At 51.2% G+C, this 19,002-nt stretch overlaps 1 protein-coding gene across 3 annotated transcripts in view; it reads right to left on the reverse strand.

Annotated features, from left to right (window-relative positions):
* LOC102375885 (carboxy-terminal domain RNA polymerase II polypeptide A small phosphatase 2) overlaps positions 1 to 19,002 on the reverse strand; it is a 63,723-nt gene that overhangs the window by 15,703 nt on the left and 29,018 nt on the right. The window contains exon 3 of one of the 3 annotated variants that reach the window (XM_025213380.1): positions 5,903 to 6,045. The exons of the other annotated variants lie outside the window; for them this stretch is intronic. Within the exon in view, the coding sequence (XP_025069165.1) occupies positions 5,903 to 6,045 (143 nt within the window). The remainder of the gene's footprint in view (positions 1 to 5,902; positions 6,046 to 19,002) is intronic. 3 annotated transcript variants of the gene reach the window in all.

The following is a 19,002-nucleotide window of genomic DNA, read 5'->3' on the forward strand; positions in this document are numbered from 1 at the left end:
AGGCGGCCGCGCCCCCCGGGGGCGGAGCCTGGGGGCTTGATCCTGCGGGCGCCGGGGCGGAGCGCGCTGCTGCGGGGTGGGCTCGGCCCGTGTCCCCGCCAGGGGAGCGCGGCTCAGCGGCGCCCTGGTGCTGAGCGGCTGTGCCAGGGGACGCCCGGCTCCGCCAACCTGTAGGACCCGGCGATGGCAGCCGCGCACCTCCTGCCCTGCCCGCAAGGGAGCCCCGGGGCTCCCCCTCCCTCGCCCCGGGCACCCCCTCCTGGCCCTGCCAAGCTAGTGATGCACCTGGCCAGGAAGGAGGCCTGTCCGGGGGATCCCCAGGGCTTGCTCACCCCGTGTCCAGGCAGCGTCCTGGGGCTCCCTGGACTCATTCAGGGGCCGGTGGGCTCTTTTTAATTATTAATATTTGCCCCCACTAATCACTTCTCATCCTTTTCTGTAGCCTTCCGCTCTAAGGGAGGCTAATAGGTGACTCGATGGGCCTAGGCCCACGCCCCTGGAGGATGGCAGATAGGCCAGAGCCTGCGCTAGGATCTTCCTTGTCAGACGGGGATCGGGGAAGCCTGGCATCCCCAGCCGAAGTGGGTGCCCTATCAGCCTGTCTAGATTCAGTGACGCGGGTGTACAGGAAGGCCGCGAGGCTCCTAGAGGAGGCGCCGATACAATCGGCACAGTTTGAGCTCGGGTTAGAGCACAGAAACCACGACGAGGGCTCCGAGCCTCGGCCACGGGACAGTCGGGGACAGGAGAGGCGAGGCTCAGATAGCAGTTCTCAGCCGAGAGTAACGTCATCTATGGTCACGTATCCGAGCTCGGTTCGTTTCCAAATCAAACCGTAACCCGTGATCATTCAAATCCAGTCGCATCTTTGCTCCGTAGCCGTGTCAAGTCAGTATCCACGTTGTATTTCAGCAGCTCCCTGCGCTTGGGATCTGCCAGGTCTGTCATGGAAAATGGGCCGGAGGCAGGGGAGGGAAATGTTTCCCTGGAAAAGATATTCTAGGCACTGAATTCAAGGGATCTCTCCGCAAGGAAAGGAGTCCTGAGGATTCTGGCGGCTCTGGCACCTCATCTGTCACCAGCGTGAATGAACGTCTGGCGAGACTGACAAAAAAACCAAAGTCAATTCCCAGCTGGATTGCCCTCTGGGAGTAGCACCCTGCAGGGGCGTGCACCAGGGCTGGGAAGGTTGAGAAGGCCCCCGCAGCCTTGCACTGCAGTCCTCCAGGTCCAGCATTGGTCCAGAGAAAGGGAGAAAGATGGTAACGAGATTCACACTCCACACGTATCCCAGAGAAGTGACTCGACCCCCAGCCTGTACGTGGAACGATTTACCAACCGTTGTGGTAGATTCAGCCTCGCTGGCAATTTATAGATCAAGACTGGATGCTTCCGTAAGAGAGATGCTCCAGTTCTAACAGGAAGTAATTCTGGGGAGTCCCATGGCCCGTGTTGTGGTCAGAAGTGATCACTATGGATCAAGCATGATCATCTGCGAATCCCCCAGGACTCTTCACCCTTCCCATTCCCCCCGGCATGAGACTCTACGGACAAATCGCCAGCCTTGCCCCAACTCCACCCCAGCTCTAGGAAACCACTTGCAGAGCTGAACTGAGTTTGTTCCCGTGTCCTGTGCACATCTGGCTGGGCCAGCTGTGGAGATGCTACAATCTGCTCTTACCCCCTCTCAATTAACAGTGACTCTGGGCCAATCAGCATCTGCGCTGATGGGCTGTGAACTTCAGTTCCTGGCACGTTGGGAGGGCCGGGTACTCGCGCCTGGGCTGGATTCTTAAAGTGGTCAAAGGCAAAAGCTAACAAAAACATTCAAAGCAAGAAAGCCCAGAGGCTTACAGGGGATGTAATCTCAGCTCCCAAAACATCTTACAAGTGGGAAACAAAACGCACAAGACTCTGCACGCCAGCAGGGAAAATATTCTCCATGGATCAAAGTCGCTCCTGCGTGGAGGCTCTGTACAGGCCTGTGGATTACTTAAGTCCCACTTAAACCTGCAAAGTGAGGCTTAAGTGGGACTTAAATAATGAATAGGCCTCGCACAGACTGCACACCCGTCAACTGGTGCCAGATCACACACACTGGCTGACAAACTGGAAATCATGGGATGGAGCAGGATTTGCTAATTGGCTGGAGCTGTCTCCAGTCCAGTGCTCTATACCTTGCAGAGCCAAGGAGCCCCAGGGCCCTGATGTGCTTGGAGCTGTACAACCAAAGGAGAAAGAAGTGCTCCTTGGTTTCAACTTCTAGAGCTTCTGCTCCAAGAACGCGACAGATTTCTGTGCCGCGCAAGCTCACAACAGCTGGTGGGTGAGAAACACTTGGGCCACATGTTGCATCTGGCCCTTGGAAAGACGTTCTTCAGAAACCTGTTGTGACAAGCAGGGCACAAAAAGCAAGCTTTGTCTGCCTTGGATACAGTGTCCCGCCACTTCCTCTCTCCTGCGAGACGCGGATGCAGGGAGGAGCTAACTGGGACCTGCGGAAATTTTCCATGTGATTTTTTTTTTTAAGCACATATATATAAAACACCACAATCTGCGCTAAAGCTTTGTAGCGCGTGTTTGTTGCCTGCTTCCTCTGTTTTCCTGACTCTTCCCACATACTCTCAGTGGTGTTTTTCCAGTACACAAAGTTGGGTGATGGCTTTGATTGCTCTTTAATCTGCTGCCTCCTGCCACAGTTTCCTTAATATGTTCAAAGGCTTTTTTCTTCCATGCGAATTGAGCCCTTATTTAAATAAATACTTAAAAAAAACCCATTCTTGCCAGAACTGTCAGTTGCAAACCCAGCCTAGTGCAGCATCTCCCATGTTTGGCAGCCGTCCTTTCGCGGGTTACCTGGTCTTGATCTGCTATTTCAGTGCACTGTATGAGCTCTCTGAGGCCTGGCTCTTCAAATGCTCTCATGCAATTGTCTGTTCTTTTTTCATTTTACCTCCAAGGCTACACATTTCTGCAGTGTTTGAAAGCCTTTCCCAGTTTTCCCGCAGGACAGGCCTCCACCCCAAACTCTAAGGATTGAGAAGCAAGGTAGAAATTATGGGCATGTGGGACTCCTGATACCTGTTTAGGCAGATGATGGCCTGACCCTGGGGCAGAAGCCCAGCGTTGAAGCTGGGAGAGATGATGTCTTCCATCACTGACCCAGTCTCCAGGGGCCACTGTTGAAGCAAGCAGAACAGCGAAATTCATGAGAGAAGAATGACTCTTGAGAAGCAAAGGTCAGGTCTGAAAGCTGAAAAAGTTCTCCAGTCAGCTCAGCTTACCTCCCAGTTCATTTTATGGTGAAAGAGTAGGAGAAATCTGAAAACCACATGTTTGAACAGCCATGCTTCCCCTGCATGGCATGTAGGAAACAGGAAACATTGAGCAGCACAGTTAGCACACGAGAGAATGATAGGAGCAAGGGCAGCATTAACAGCTCTATCATCTCAATGACGCTGTGAGTTGGTGGGTCGGGGGCTTGCAATACCCCTTTCCCAGGTCACAATGCAAAAAGGTTCTTAGCTGAATACGGCATCAAAGATCATAAGTGACCTGGTGCGGAAAGCAGATGGTCCCACCGCCAGTGGTGTGCAGTTCTTAGACCTGCCACTGGTGGAACTGGCAGAGGTCACTCAGGACGTGGGACCAAAAGGGCCTGGCTCTCCTTATGTTCCTGATAGTGTGTTCTAGCCAACTTGGCTTCCCTTTTCCAGATCCTCACACGATGGCTTGGCAAGACTTGGGACCAACGGACGCCTGTTCTAGATATTTGGATGCTTCCTTTCCTTGAAGGAGGCTCCGGTTTCATGCCTGTCTCTCCCTCCCCAGCTCTGTTTTGGGAAGGGAGGGTTTCCTATCCTTGCAATGCCCCCTTCCATTTGTTAAAGACCAATGCTGATGAGATCCACTTGTTCATGACGAGGGAGGGAGATTTAAGGATGAAAGAAAACCAAGTTGTTCACGTGTCTTCCATCCTCGCTCTGGAAGGAATCAGAGCGCCGAGGCTGGCTGGGCACCTGGTTGAAGAACCATGGGCCAATTGCCACCTGTGGCTTGATGTGACTGGCAGGGACCCCTTGCTCTGGGCTACATCCTGGGCTGCAGATACAGAGAGATTTGACTCCACCAGCCTTCACCTTCATGCCACTGGTCACTCAGCAGGTGGTTTCCTTGCTGGAGAGGTCAGTCACATGGACAAAATGGTCCTTTGAAAGAAGAATCAGCCGACAGCAAACACATTTTTTCCTTTGGCCACTTGACTTTCCACAGTCATGCCCTGCTCTTCCATCTTCTTACCTTCATGAGATGCCATTTTGGTGTATCCTGTCAGACAGTGCACAATGCAAGTGGAGGATAAACTGGGGATGTCCGGGTAGACTATGGAGTATGTCCAGACAAACCGGAGGTCCTTGTTGTCTACTCGAGTCTGAAGTAAGATGAAAGGATTTGTTCTTGGTACAAAGCAAAGGGCAGGACACAGTTCCTGGTGAGATCTCGAAAGCAGAAACCCTGGCACGTGAAGCAGAATAAAGACAGGGATATTCCGCAAGGCAGGAGGAGAAAGTCCCTTCGCTATTCTCCGGGAGAGCAAAAACTATTAGCCTGCAGCTTGCAGTGGCTTTGAAAGGCTGGTCAGCCCTCTCTGCTCCAGTGCTCCTCCTCTTTTTTTCAGTGGCTTGCCTAGCTTTGATCTCATCAGTGAGATGATCTCTAAGGATCTGCACAAAGAGCACAAGGACCTGACCTGGCTCATAGCCCACCGAGCTCTACCGGCGAGGGCCTGGAGACATAGAGGGGGCAGTCGGGGACACCCAGCTGCCCATGGCCCAACTGCCACAGGGCCACCGAGACAATCGGCCACCTCCTTTGGCTCTGCACCTGCACCAAGGAGGTATGGAAAAGGGTGAAACAGCTCTGCAAAGCGATGACCGGCATCAGCCAGCTAACCAGAGAAGCGGCGCTGTATGGGCATCTCACCAAACATCAGGGGAGACCGTTGTCCCATTTTGACCAGTTTGTGTCCTGCATCAGGAGCGCTTTGCGGAAGGCCAGGAACCTCCTGTTGTACAGACAAACGGACGTAGAGGTAGTGGGCTGTGTGAAAAAGGCGCCAAGCAAACTCCGGACCTACTACTAGAAATCGGTAGTAGAGGATGGAGAAGACGTGGCCAAAGTCAGCTGGCACAGAGACATGTGGCACAGGATCATCCAACTCCCCCCCACCAAGTGGAGAGAGGGGTGAAGGCAGCAAAGAAGAGGAAGGGACAAGCAGAACAGAGGACAGTGACAGCAGCAGCGGGTCCTCCAGCGGGAGCTGGAGTGACAACGACAGAGAGGGCACTTGACCTGAGTATGTGACCCCGCAAGCAGGGTTGGGGTGGAAAGGAAGCATGGCCTGGTCTGAGGGACCAGGACAGACTTAGTTGTTTTGTGTGTGTTGCGCGCGATGTGGATATTGTAACGGGTTCGGGGGGCCAGCACGCCTTCGTACGAATGCGGTTTTTGTAACAGGAGAATGTTTTTTCTTTTGTGGTGTGACATGAAGAGTGTAGAGATATATATATATATATAGAGAGAGAGAGAGAGAGAGAGAGGAGGGGGTGGGGGGGGACACACATATTTTTACAAAAAAAAAAAAAATCTCTATCACCGTTCGATGATCACCATAAGCCTGAGCCCACGCTTCCCCACTTCAATTTGATTTGGCTTTTCGGAAGCCTTCAGGGGAGGCCGCAGGGAATTCTTCGCCATACGTTAGAGGACAATTAGATGCACATGGGAGAGCTCTAATCCAAATAATACTTAATAAACATTGGACTCTAAACACATATTCAGAAACAAACGGTAAATAATGAACTTGTAATCGCAGATGATAAATTAGGCTGAATTAAATAATTACCCCACGGTGGCTCTTTCAGTTCACAGCATGTGCTAGCACGGCAGTGTTCCTGTTCCAGCTGAACACGAGTCCCCAAAGGGCTGTGAGCATGCAACCATGGAACTGGTGGGCCCTTCAGGTTGTCTGCAAGTGAACTGATAGATCTGTGGCAAGTGGATATAAAACTTCACATCAAATAGGGGTTAATAACAGACACAAGAACATAAATTGATGGAGGAAGCCTTCTCGTTTCTATCCAACCTGTTTTCTTTGCTGGTCACTTCTCCTTTCTTCAGCCTGTTCTCTCTTTAATAACATCTAGATCGTTGCTTCAAAAAGCCCCGGCCTGGTGGCTACCAAATGTTCTTCCTGTCCAAGAGCAATCTGACTGCCTGTGGGAAATGATTTGGCAAGGCTGGTTTACAGCGGGCTCATCACAAAACCAGTGCCACCAGGACTATTTCATTTGCTGACAGACGAGGAAGAAATGGGCCACATTCGGAGAACAGCACTTTGAGGGGGCGTCTCTCCAAGCCAGGGCCGAAGTGGATTGGCAAGACAGTTTAGGGAAGTTAGTTCAGACACAGAAACTAATTGTTCCCAGAATAGGTACAGCATAAACGGAGGGTTTAAACCTCCAGGTCCCTCAAGCAGGGACTTGTCACCAGTTGTAAATTCACTTAACAGATGTCCAAGTAGAAATCCTCACCAAGAAACCATGCACAGACACAAGTGATTCTGCTCCCAGGATGTGTAAATCATACTGTAACTTCCATGCCTCATCACCTAAGGACTGGGCTGTAGGCAGTCTGGCCTACTGGTTAGGCCCCTGGGGGAGGGCAGGAGGCAGGAACAGAATCCAAATCAAAGGCCGAGTCAAAGTTTTGGAGTCAGAGTCCAAATGATCAAAGCCGAGTGCCGTTGCCCACTGGGTGCATGCGGTGTAGACCGAGCTCCAGGGGCAGCCCCTCGCCCTGCCGCTGCTCAGTCTGGCTGCAGTGGTGCCTGGCAAATGCACAGGATCACGGCCGGGCCGGGCCAGGACCTGACTGTGCTGGGGCCACTCCACCACTGCCAGGTCCTGGCCATGCACCTCTGCTCCCTGCTGCCGGTGCCTCCGGTCACTCTTAAGGCTCTGGCATGGTTGTGTCCCACATCCCGTGCCCTGCCTGGTACCCAGCAGCCATGGCCTGCTGCATTGCACATGCCTAGCCTGGCCCGGCCACCAGTTTCATCTGTGCCCAGCTCCCTGCCCTCCCTCCCATGCCTGCCCTCCAGGCATCTGGGGGCTGCCATTTGGCAGGGGCCCCTGGACCTGGACCTAGCTGGCCCATGCATCACCAGGGAGGGTGCCATCCCCAGTAGCTAATCAAGAGACCCTAACAGAGGCCCAGCGGGCTCATCAGCCCAGGTGGGGCTGGCAGTCAGAGCCTGTGACAGGTTTTGCCAGCTGATTGATTAGTCCAGCCAGGCTGAGCTGCCTGTTAGGGCCCCTGACACCCCAGGCCTCTCCTCACAGGGCAAAGATCAGCTTTGATAGCATTTGTTAATTTTCCAGAAATTTGACAGAACCAAAGAGCAGCTCCTCATGCCAGGGAGAGACACAGAGAACTCAGGGCTCCTCTCTCAAGGCTGGTCGCAGTGGTATTTCCCATCCCTCTCTTCCTCTTATTTATGCAGTACATTTGCCACTGAGAGAGGCAGGGTAGGGCTCAGGCAGAGCCCTGCAGCTGCAAGCATGCCAGGAAGATGGATGCCCTGTGTCTCAGCATCTCTGAAATGGAGGGTGGCATCAAAGGAACAGAGAGGGCAGGGAAAGCAGGCAGTTTGGAAAGCAAACTAAGGCAGGATCCTCAGAGGTACCCGCTGCCAGCATATGATAACTGCTAGTGTTTTTCATCGGAGGGGTTGTCAAAAAGAGGCCGCGTCACTCCCATTTTACAGATGGGGAAACTGAGGCACAGCAAATCTCAGGTCACCTAGCGGCAGAGCCAGGATTAGAACCCAAGTCGCCGATCTCCGCGGTGGCTGTCAGGCCTCTCTGGTCCCCACCCAGGAAATCTGCTCTGCCCTGATGCTTTTCTCAAAGAACACGACAGCACCCAAAGTTGGCTCCTCTTCAGCAAGGGAAAAAATGGATGGGTTTGATTTTCTATGCAGCGTGAACCTCTCATTAATCCGGGTAACACTCACGCTGGGAAGAGCTGCCTTTCTCCAGCGGAGGTTTACTGTTATTTTGACCTACTTTCCCTCTAGCAGTTACACAACGTTGAGAGAAATTAGATCACAACATGTGATGGGCCTACACAGCCGTAAAGCTGGTTTGCGTGTATATAATCCATACTTCAGCATACCCAGAATGCTACTGTTTAAAAGGGCTACTTCAGCGGTGGGATCAAGCACTGGTTTTGTATCAGGCACGACAGCGCTATACAGAATATATCGGCACGCGTGGTCTGTTCGCAAACGCAGCTGTGTAACAGCCAGACGCATCGATAGAGGGGCCCTCGAAAAGTGAAGTCTTTGTTTCCTTTTTGCAACACATCTGGATGCCGAGCAGAACTCTTGGGCGACAGCTGAGAGGGAGGACAGCGTGAAATGAAGACACTGTGTGGGGAGTTCACTGCCGATCCTTTCACCGCATTCATCTTTGTAGACCAGAGAGTCTCAGCCTTTTTTAGACTCGAAGCAAACCTCGCTAAACTCAAGGCACTCCTCGGAAAATGTCAGCTCTTGGTTTTCATTCAATTTTGGACTACAGAAAAATAAGAGAGCGATTCTTCTGTTGCAAAGAGCTCAGACAGACATACAAGAACGGGTCAGAATGCTTTTAACGCTATGGATTCCTATTTGACGTCTCTCTGGGATTATCTTGTGAGTCAGGCATGCACCCCTACACAGTGATAACAGTGTGTGACACCCTGCAGCACCCCTGAAAGGATGTCAAGGCACCACAGGGTGCTGTGGCACCCTGATTGAGGATCACTGCTGTAGACTCCAAGTGCCCTCCAGCACGATTAAGCCATAGTGGGTTTAATCCCCATGTCTCACAGACTTCCTTAAGGCAACTCACAGTCTATGACCTGCGGAAAGTCTATGACCTGCGGTATAAGGAACGTCACACTGCATGATCCGCAGGCCTTTTTTAGCTATGAAATGGATGAAAACCCACTTAAAGTCTCTGTACTTCTGTTCCCTGTTGCTCTACAATGAACTGCCCGCAAAGACCCCGCACAACAGGACAGTCAGACCCTTTGAAACGAGTGTCACTAGCATCAGAGTTCGCCACGTGCCATTGTCCCGACTCTCATTCGGCCTCTCTAGAAATAGCATCACCACATCCGAGTTCACTGTGAGGGGGCTTTTCCCGAGTGACCGGGACTAAGAGTAATGTGACCGGCTGAGGAAGCAGAAGCACACAGGCCTAGGTCTGCCTCCACCAGAGACGGTAGGCTCTGGCATGTTCCTGACAACGCCCCCCCAGCACAGGCTGGGTGGGCTGGGAGCTCTCAGAGGATTTCCAGTGAGAATTACAAGTACTTTAGGAAAGTCCTTGTGCCCCCAGGGGAGGATGGCCCCGGTGGGTGGCTGAACGTGGCGCCAGCGAGGAGCGGGGTGGGCAGGAAGCTCATATCCTGTTGAGGTTTCCTTCTGAGCTGCCAAGCCAAGGAGTGGTGCTGACAGACAGGCAAATTCCTCTGCTTCTGACTGCCCCCCAACGACTGAGAAAGAACCTGCGGAGACCCGCTGTCTCTCGGGACACTTTCCGTGGCACCTAAGTGACAAGGGTTCAACCACGTGGTATATAGACCTTGCATGGAGGCCTGCCCCACCAGGGCTCCTTCCTAAACCAGAAGCAATGTGACCATATCTGCACAGGTAAACCAGTTAGCCCGGGGAGGTGGTAATTGGCCCTGCCACTCGGAAGTGTTAATTAGTCGGCCTGCAGCACCACACCGACTGACACAGCTATGCTGCTTCTGGTTTAGGAGGGACCTCACACAGAGCAGTGCAGCACGCTGGAGGTGGCCCTGGGGCACTTACTGGAATGCAGTGAGAGTTGTGCTCCTCAGTCAAGGTGGAAAATGGGTGCTTGGAAAGGGTTCACCAACAGGTGCCAGAAGACCTTGGAGACAAAGAACATATAGGTGTTATCATCTGCCCCTCCCCAAAGGAAGGAGGACGGCTGGAACATCTCATGAACCATCTGACCCCCCTTTCCCTGCTCACAGCGTGTCTTGTCCCTCTGCCCACCCACCTTATTCTTGAAATGTATAAACCCCTAGCAAAGCTTCCTGGTTTTCAAGAGCCAAATGAGCCACGCTTCCCCTGGGAGCAGGAGGGACATGAGCGCTTTGCAGAACAAGAGCTGGCTCAGGTGTTTAGGATTCATTAGATACTTGCGCTGACAGTCACTAGGAAAAGACGCTTCCAACGATAATTGCATGGTATAGACTAGCTGACTCAACACTGCGAGAGCGGCGCTGGCTTCTGGAGAGGCTGGTTGGAACCAGAATGTCTCAGCGAGGTGAGAGAAAAGGAAGGCAGTCCCAAGGCAGCCGATCTGTAGTCTAAACACTGGCCTACGGTACATTAGCAAGGTACCTGCTACGTGCAACCCACACTGCACGCTGCCAGGAATAACAGGTACGCATGAGGCAAACCCTGCTGATTCCTCACAAAGATGAGACGTCTTAAATATTGCAGCTTAGGAAAGACAGATGGAAGTGAAAGCAATTGTGACTACAGCAGAGATGGAGACCAAGAGAGATGTCCCGCGCTCCCATATCCCCCACCCTTCTTCCGCCTCTTCGCAGAAGGGGTTGTATGGGGCTCAAGTCTACTCTTTGCTCTGATCTCTCTTTCTGCCAGACTAGGCTTAGAGTGCCCTTTCACTTGTAGCGATCTCTGCCAGCATTGCCCTTTAAACCCGCAGTGTAAAGTGCTTTATGACATCCTTGCTCATAAAGCCTCTGAAGGGAGTTGCAAATCTGGAAGACTCTGGAGCTCTTGAAGAGTGTGACGGTCAAGCCTGTGCTGCTCCTTCTGCCAGAGTTAGCATGAAATAATTCAGCAAGGAGAACTATCAGGATTGCAAAACACTTACCTACCACGAATTTTACTTTGCCCCATTTTGTGGACTCAGGTACTTTGGCCTGGTGTTAGGCTACTGCAGGACATTCATTTTGCCCCGAAGTTACATGACTAATCCTTATCCAGCAAACGCGTCTCATTGTTCCAAAAGCGTCCAATTCACCAAGAGATTAGGAAGTAGCAATATAGTCACTTTAGTAGCAAAGGAAGTGCAAACAGAAGAGCCAAAAGCTATATGAGGTGGGAAAAATGGAGACTTCCTGAGAGAAAGCCAGAGACAGAGGGGAAGAGAGAGAGGCCCAAAAACACAAGCAAAGGCATGGGAGAGAGAAGCTGATGTTGCGGTTGAAGCACAGAACTGGGATCCGGGAAGAAAAGTTGGCTTCCTATAGGTCTGCCACAGACCTCCTTTGTGACACTGGCCATGACACTGCATCTCAAAGTAACACTTCTTCCTTCCTCTATGTAGGCTGCCAACTTTTCAGGACAGCAAGTAATTTTAAGGGTGTGTACAGGCCCCAATCCTGATGCGGACGTACTTAAATACAAATGATAAACCAGAAGACGATATAAGGAGGGAGAAGTAGGGAAGGAAACAGATCTGAAACTTCTCCTCCACAATAGAATGTCAAATGGGAAATTATAGCTTGACTGTTATTTAGAGATAAGGGCAAACAGAAATAAATAGGAAAGGCAGGCAGAAATGAGATCAGCTCCCCGCTTTCCCATTGGATGCGTTGTCGGAATGTATGATAACCTTACACCATAAAGGTCACGTGACATCATACCCCAGGAGTCAGGAGTTAATTTAGCAGCGAACTCCAGGGTATTCTCCTAAATAGGGAAGCAGTAGGATCAGATAGAGTTTCACCCAGCTCCATGTTTACAGGCTGCTTCAACAAAGCAAAACAGGCCTCACTTCCAGCTTCTCCGACCAAGCTGCTCATCCAAAGGTTTGCCAAACAAGCCCAGTTAACAGGTCTATCATATCACCGCTGGATGGACCAGAGCTGGGCAGCAAATTCAGCGCTAGCGAGTCTGCCCTGGAACAGTGCAGCCTGCTCTTTCCCACAGCACAGCACTGCAGAGCTCTCCGTTCGCCGGAGTAAGCTAGGAGCCTGGACTTCCCCTCGCAACCCTGCCAACGCAGCCCCATTTTGGAACAGCCGCAGCTGCTTGTGGTGGAGAAGCAGTTTAAAAGATCGTTTTATTTGAGGGCTCGCTCATTAATTAAGCTATGATTTTAGTGGAGGTAAAGCTCAAGTTCAGTGCTTTAACATCAGCATGCTTCAGGGCTGATTTCTTGAAAACTGCTGTCCCTTTGCAGACTCAGTTGCTTTGGGCATCTTTTTCTCCTATGCAGCAATTTGCCACTCGCTGCCACATTTATTGCTCTACCAACTCAACTGCCAATGACTCTCAAGTGGCAACAGGGCAGCTCCTAGGTCATGGACCGTCACACTGCTCTGGCCTATCGTCTCGCCTTAAGCCGGGGCGGGCAATTATTTTGGGCGGAGGGCTGCTTACTGAGTTTTGGTAAGCCATCAAGGGCCGCATGTCAGGCAGCCAGGGACAGATAAATATTAATTTTCTCGATTTTTTAGGGGCCCCGCGGGCTGGATAAAATGGCCTGGCGGGCTGCATCTGGCCCATGGGCCGCATCTTGCCCACCCCTGCCTTAAGCCATTCCCAGAGCCTTGCTTGGCCCTGACTGTGTCTATTGACTCTCTACCCCCAGCACACTGCAGAGGGACCCAGGCCGCCGCTTTATTCCACGAGCTTGCCAGCCTGGTATTTCCAGGCTTAGCCCGGTTGTGAGCACAGACAAAGCTTTATGGACCTGAGGTTGTTTCCAGTCTCGCTGGCTGGAGCGAACCTAACTTTTCAGCAGCTGCTCGTCTCCCTGGTCGTTCTCCGGGGCTGGCGCTAGGTGAGGAGAGAGCGAGCTGAGCGCAAGCAGTGCGGCGTGGTGGACGCAGAGAGTGGGCACGTCTGCCACAAACTCTAAGCTGCAAACTGCCCCTTTAATCAGCACAAAACTATTTTCATTGGCACTGAAATCTGCTGTTAAAAAACACCCACACGCTGTAATCAAAAACCGTGGAAGCGAGGCAAGATTATAATTTACCAGTCACTGAAACCATCACACGTGAGGGGAGAGGGAGGGGGAGAATCCCAGTCGCAGAGGCCCCTGCATCACACTTAGCGCTTCCTGGTGTTCCTTCAGCTGCACCACTGCAAGTGCCTCGTGTTCGGGGTGGATACAGGTCTGCAGGGTTCAGTGCAGACATGTGTCCTTAAAAGATTCCCTGGATGCATGAGCACATCTGGGATCAGACTTGCCGAGGAACATGAGGCTCCCAGGCTCATGCACAACCTCAGCACAGCCTGCAGGAGGAGGGGAGGTGCTTGGGAAGTCTGGACTTTTAAGCTCTGGTTCTCGCTACCTTTGTTTTCTTGCTACCTTTGTTACTGTAGATGACCAGTCAGGCCTGGGGTCTGAGAGACAGGATTTCTGAGGTCTAATCCTTGCTCTGGTATTGACTTTGTGTGGGCTTAAGCAAGTTGTCATTCATGCCTCAGTTTCCCCATCTGTGAAATGGAGAGAACAAGTTATCTACATTCGAGGAGGTCTATGAGTCTTCATGACTTAAAGTTTAGCAGAATGCCTTAAGGTCCCTCTGTGAACAGGCACATTATTGCTGTTATAAAGCTGTGTTCCTGTCAGCCAACTCTCAGACTTTAAAGGCCGGGGATGCTCCCTGTTGGGCACTCAGAAATTGGGAGCGACCAGAGTTCATAATAAGAGGAAAGCTCAGCCCCTTGTAACTGCTCTAGCTTTTTCTTTCCTCATGGCTCTCTCTCCAAGTGACACAGCATGTAGCAATTATTGTTTCCCCAGTATAATTGCAGAGCTGAATAAATATGCAGTTTAATCAATGACTAGAAAAACAGCATTGGGAAATTTTTTCCCAACCACTGTAGCCTTGGCGAGATCCACCTTCAAGGCTTCAGGGTAATAAAACAATCGGTAACATGTAAGCATCACCTTCTGCCTCTGATACTTTTCCCGAGGTAGACTAGTGACGGGCAACCAGTGAGATAATCATCAGGGAATAAGGGACCGCGCACTGAGAATACCAAATCCCTTTGCGACAGAGCAGCAACAGTAGCAGCAATCCTTCTCTCAGCTTGCCTATGTCCTATAAACAAGGGGGAGGAGAGCTGTTTTTATCAGTTTGTCCAAGCCTGAACATAGATGAGATCACAAATGGATGTCTGTGGGTCTCTTTGGGAAGTCGAAGCAACCCGGACACTTGATCCAGGAGGGCTGTAAGCCAAAGTTGTCAGGAGTCCTTCAGATCAGGACCTAGGCAGTTTTGAGTCCAAAGGATGGTGCTCCAGGTTTGGAATAGCAGGGGAATTATAGGACAGGAGGGCAAGGGATGGTACAAATAGGATGCCTACTTACTAACAGCATTTTCTATGTTACAGTTAGAGGTGGCAGGAGATGTTCAAAGATGCACGGTTGGGCCATTGGCATGAGAATCTCGGTCGATCGAGCTCCTCTCTGTTGTGGAGTTGTGTGCCTTGCAGTTACTCCATGGAATAATCACACGTGGAAAACAATCTTGGTCCTTGGGTCTTGATCTGAAATGACAAAGGGCCTTTTCAAGCCAGTTCCTTTACAGTTTGTCCCCAGAGGCATCCTGTGGAGCAACGGGGTTGGGAGGAAAAGGGCCCGCTTCCCCTGGTTTTCAGAAATGAGCCCTCAAGTCCATCTTCAGAGAAGTCCTGACGCCATTTGGACTCTGACTTCTTTTTTTGGATTCCACGCTGGGATAAGGATCTTGGCCATGGAGCGTGAGGGTGTGTGGTGCAGGGAGGGAGGAACAGCTGCTCAGAGTTTTCCTTTCCATCAGACAGGTCCACCAAAGGACTCGCTTGTTTGTGTGGTCTTCAGACCCAGCATCAGTTATGCAACCAGGCTAAGAATCAAACCGGGCCTTCAAAACAGCCTTTCCTTGAGTCGCAGGCTTCTACATCGCATTTCTTCTTCTGCCTGGCTCTGCGCTGCGCTGGCTAGAGATAGTGTGAGCAGCTTGACAACACACAGCACCGCAAGCAAAGGAACCGGGCGTTGAAAAATAACCCCAACCTAAGAATGGCCATGCAATGCGTGTGTGTGCGTGTGGCACACTGAGACCTTGCATTCCTATAAAGAAAGCTGTCTTAGCAATAGCAGCAATGGGGCCAGACTCTATTCAAGGGACTTGAGCAAGTTGGAACAGGACCACACTCCGGCACCTAATTGGTAGAATAATATCTGGCCCTGTAATGTCAAGAGGTCCACAGGTGAGAGGAACATGGTTGCTGAACTCTGAATCCCTAGACATTTAAGACCAGATTCACCCGTATGCTACAGCAGCTTTGGGCTGCTTCGGTGTGTTTATAGCTGCTCTGCATCACTGGAGCAGTGCGATGTAGCCAGAGGGCCCTGGGGCATGCTCAGGAATGGCTGTGCAGAGCAGCTGCCTGTAGCCTCCTCTGCAAAACATTCTTTGCTTGGGTGCAGGATGGGGAAGGAAACGTTGGCGGCTTCAGCACTTCAAAGCCCGGGGTGTGTAATCAGTCAGGAGTGTTCTGCCAGGAGAAAGCCGCGGCTATTCCTGAAGAGTGCAGCTGCCACTGCCTGCTTGGAGGAGCCAGAGTGGCTCCCTGCAAGCAGCTGCTCTCGCAGGCAGGCAGGCGACAGCTTGGGAAGAAGGAGGACTCCCCCCAGGTTTTGGTTTGCATGGAGCCTGCTCTGGAGATCCGACATGCCACATCTGAATAGCCAGGACAGCAAGATGCTGGAGATGCCAGTCTAACTCCAGATGCTCCCAGCTGGGGCTCCTGGGCTGTAGTTCAGGGACCTCAGACTCTGCCCCAGCCTTTTAGGAGTCTGAGAGCTGCAACAACTGACAGGAGGGAGGATACGGGATGAGCCAGCACAAGAGGCAAGGGGAAGAAACCAAAGGAAAGTAGCATGTCTCTGGCCCAGCGATTCTCCAATGAGATTTTCCATCTCTAGCCCAAGAGCCTCTCTCTAGCTTCACACCTGCAGCCTCTGGGGTCCCTTTGGCCAAGCATCACTGTTTACAGGTTCATCCTGCCAGTCCATTAGAAAAGCACGTGTCAGTTGTCCCTGCTAGAATAAGTGAGATGCCCAAGGCCCTGGAGTGAGTTAGGGTCAGAGTGCCGGTGCTGGGTTTTACGGATGCAGATTGTTTCAGGATGAGGATTGTTCCTTAAGTGCTGAGACTTCCAGTTCTGTCTCTGCCCACATCCGGCGGAGCAGGAAGAGAGGCAGGAACCGAAACAAGAGCAGGAGGAGTCCTTTGCTTTGACCTCTTTCACCCCATCTACTGCTAGTGAGCACTCAAGACATGTGAGCAGTAGGAGAGGACAGAGAGTTGGGTGGAGACAAGCTGTGCATCCCATGGGGAACCCACCTAAGGAGAATGGGAGCTATTATGTGACTAAAATCAGACAGAGAAGGAATGTCTCTTCAATCAATAGCTGTTAAAGCAAATAACACAATGAAAGAGAGAAATGCCCTCAAAACTGACCTTTGCGAAGAACATGTGTCCTGAACCAGTCCCACATTTAATTAAAACAAAGGCATCCCCTTTTACCAAATGCCCCAGAAAGGGACAGATCAAGGGAAAGGAAGCTTTTTTCTGCCTAGGTCACTGTTCTTAACAGGTCTTCTGAGCATTTGCTAGTTTGGTAGCCAAACAGTTTGTGTTACTGGCTGTCCTCATCATCCCAAAGCAAAAGGGATTGTAGCAAAGTGTGTCTTTGAGTTTTCAAGTGTGCTCTAAAACAAAACACACAGACAACTTATCACCAGGGCCTGGCTTGCCATGAAAAGGGGCCACTACCAGTAGCCTGGAGAGCATTCTTCTTACAGCTAGGTCAGGTCGAGATGCCAGTGAGATGAGCAGGCGTCACCAGCCCAAGCATCGTAGCAGCAAAATGCCCCAGCTGGAAAACCAAAGTGGAGAAGAGGACAAGGGGAAGGAAGAACTGGGAAACTGAAGTGGAGACAAGAAGGAAAATGCACGGAAAGCAACAGCAGGAAGGGGAGGACTTCCTGACTCCTGCCCTCTCCTTCGTTGTTCTGCTGGATCCAGATGTTCGAGCGCCATACAAGGCTCTGAGTTTTCTCAGAAAATGAGCGGCTTAATTCTCTTAGTTCCAGAGTCCCAAAGAGCGAAGTCCTTGAAAAGGAGCAGATTTGCATGTTGCAATTGAAAAAGCTTCCTTTACACTGGGTCAAGCCCATTGGTATGACAGCACTTGGAGCAAACGTGGGCTTGAGATGTCCTCATGGCGAGACATCTCTATTGATGGCTGGGGAGTATTAGGGAATGCCACGCTGCATTCACGCTCGCTCTTCTGCCTCTGGAAAGTCAACCAAGGGCAGAGGCTGTCTGCACTCTTGCTTCTATAATTCACTTGACAGCCCCAACCAAGACAGAGGTTTAGCCCTGGACTTAAAGGGCCAGAGTTCCAAAATGCTGAATGCTTTCTCAGAGCGTGACATCCATGTGCATTAGCTGGGAGGTGCATGCCCTGCTGCTTTGTGCTGCTCCTGATGGATGAATGGGGTCACTGGGAGCCACAGCTCCCATGGACGGCCATTGTCTCCCGTGAATAAAAATGGCTCAAGCTGAATAGAGTGTCAGGCAACCTTTCTTGCTCTCTCCTTTTCCCTGCCGCATTCTCATGCACAAGCCATTCAAAGCTTGCTGTCTTGTATCTCAGAGGCATGGACAGCTGGCTTCTTTGGATAATATGCAAGTCAGGGCAGAGCTCAGGGTTCTGGTAACCACCATATGCGATGACCTCTTTGTGGTCAGAGGTCTCCTGCATATTCAAGTGATGATGTCCAAATTCCCTGTTCGTCCCAAGCGGGACTTGCAGTCGCCTTAAGGTGATGGAGGAACGATGAAGATGTTAAGGAATCCAAAATTTGATCAGTCAGTGGAATAAATGATGATCCTTTAAAAGCCACTTGGTCTGGGGGAAAAAGCATCCCCTCCAAAGATCTCTATACCACACGGGATACTTTGTGCAACCACCTGGGAAATCCTTCCCTCTGATTAGAACGGCTACTCTAAGAAGTGTCAGACTCTACGGTCTGCTAAGACCATTTACATATTTGTGAATGGTCATAAACCACTGCCAAATCCTACACCAGCTAAACCACGCACTGTCTGTTTGGTGTAAAGTGGGAGGGGGTGCTGGAGTGCCCTGCGGGCATGGTAGGGAATGCAGCTTCAACCGAGTGGAGAATCTAGGCCTCTGTGTCTCCCACCTCCTTTCACTAGGGCAAGAATTTATTAATTGAACCACTCTGTCTATTCTTCCGCAGGGATTTATACACCCATCACCACGGACCTCAGGTGTGATATACTCAAATTTATTCCACCTGTAACCTCTGCCCTTCCACTCTCCATGCTGGTTTTCGGTTTTCTCACATTGTCTCCAGGTGTTCTGAAACCCTCTCTGATAAGGAATGGGGTGCAAGGAACAGCCTCTTGAATTATTCCCCCAAAGTGGCTCATTTTGGTCTCCCCAAAGGTAATTTCACAGCCAAGTGCCTGCCTCTGAAAACACTTGGCTCCCAAGAGTTTTTCTCTAAGCTTCGTCAGCCACAGCTTCAGCTACCATAGATCACTGAGAGAGAAAAGGTTGGGACATACTCTCTCTACCCCTGAGTTCGGTCCACTCCTTCTTTAAGGATTCAGGCTTGGTTGCATGTCGGCCCCTAGGTATTAATCTGAGTTGTCATTTTTTTTGAGGGGTGTGGGGGAGGAGTAGGTGTGGGTTAGGCCAATTTAGGTTCATCCCGATTTGGGCACAGAGAGTATAACGCAGATAGGAAAGAAAATCCAAACGAGACATCACTTCTTTCTACCCCTTGTTTCCATTCCCAAACACACTCAGTGCTGCTATTCGGAAAGTATTTCTCTTTC

This window comes from Alligator sinensis, unplaced genomic scaffold (genome assembly GCF_000455745.1).
Source record: "Alligator sinensis unplaced genomic scaffold, ASM45574v1 scaffold551_1, whole genome shotgun sequence".
In the NCBI taxonomy this organism is placed as follows: domain Eukaryota; kingdom Metazoa; phylum Chordata; order Crocodylia; family Alligatoridae; genus Alligator; species Alligator sinensis.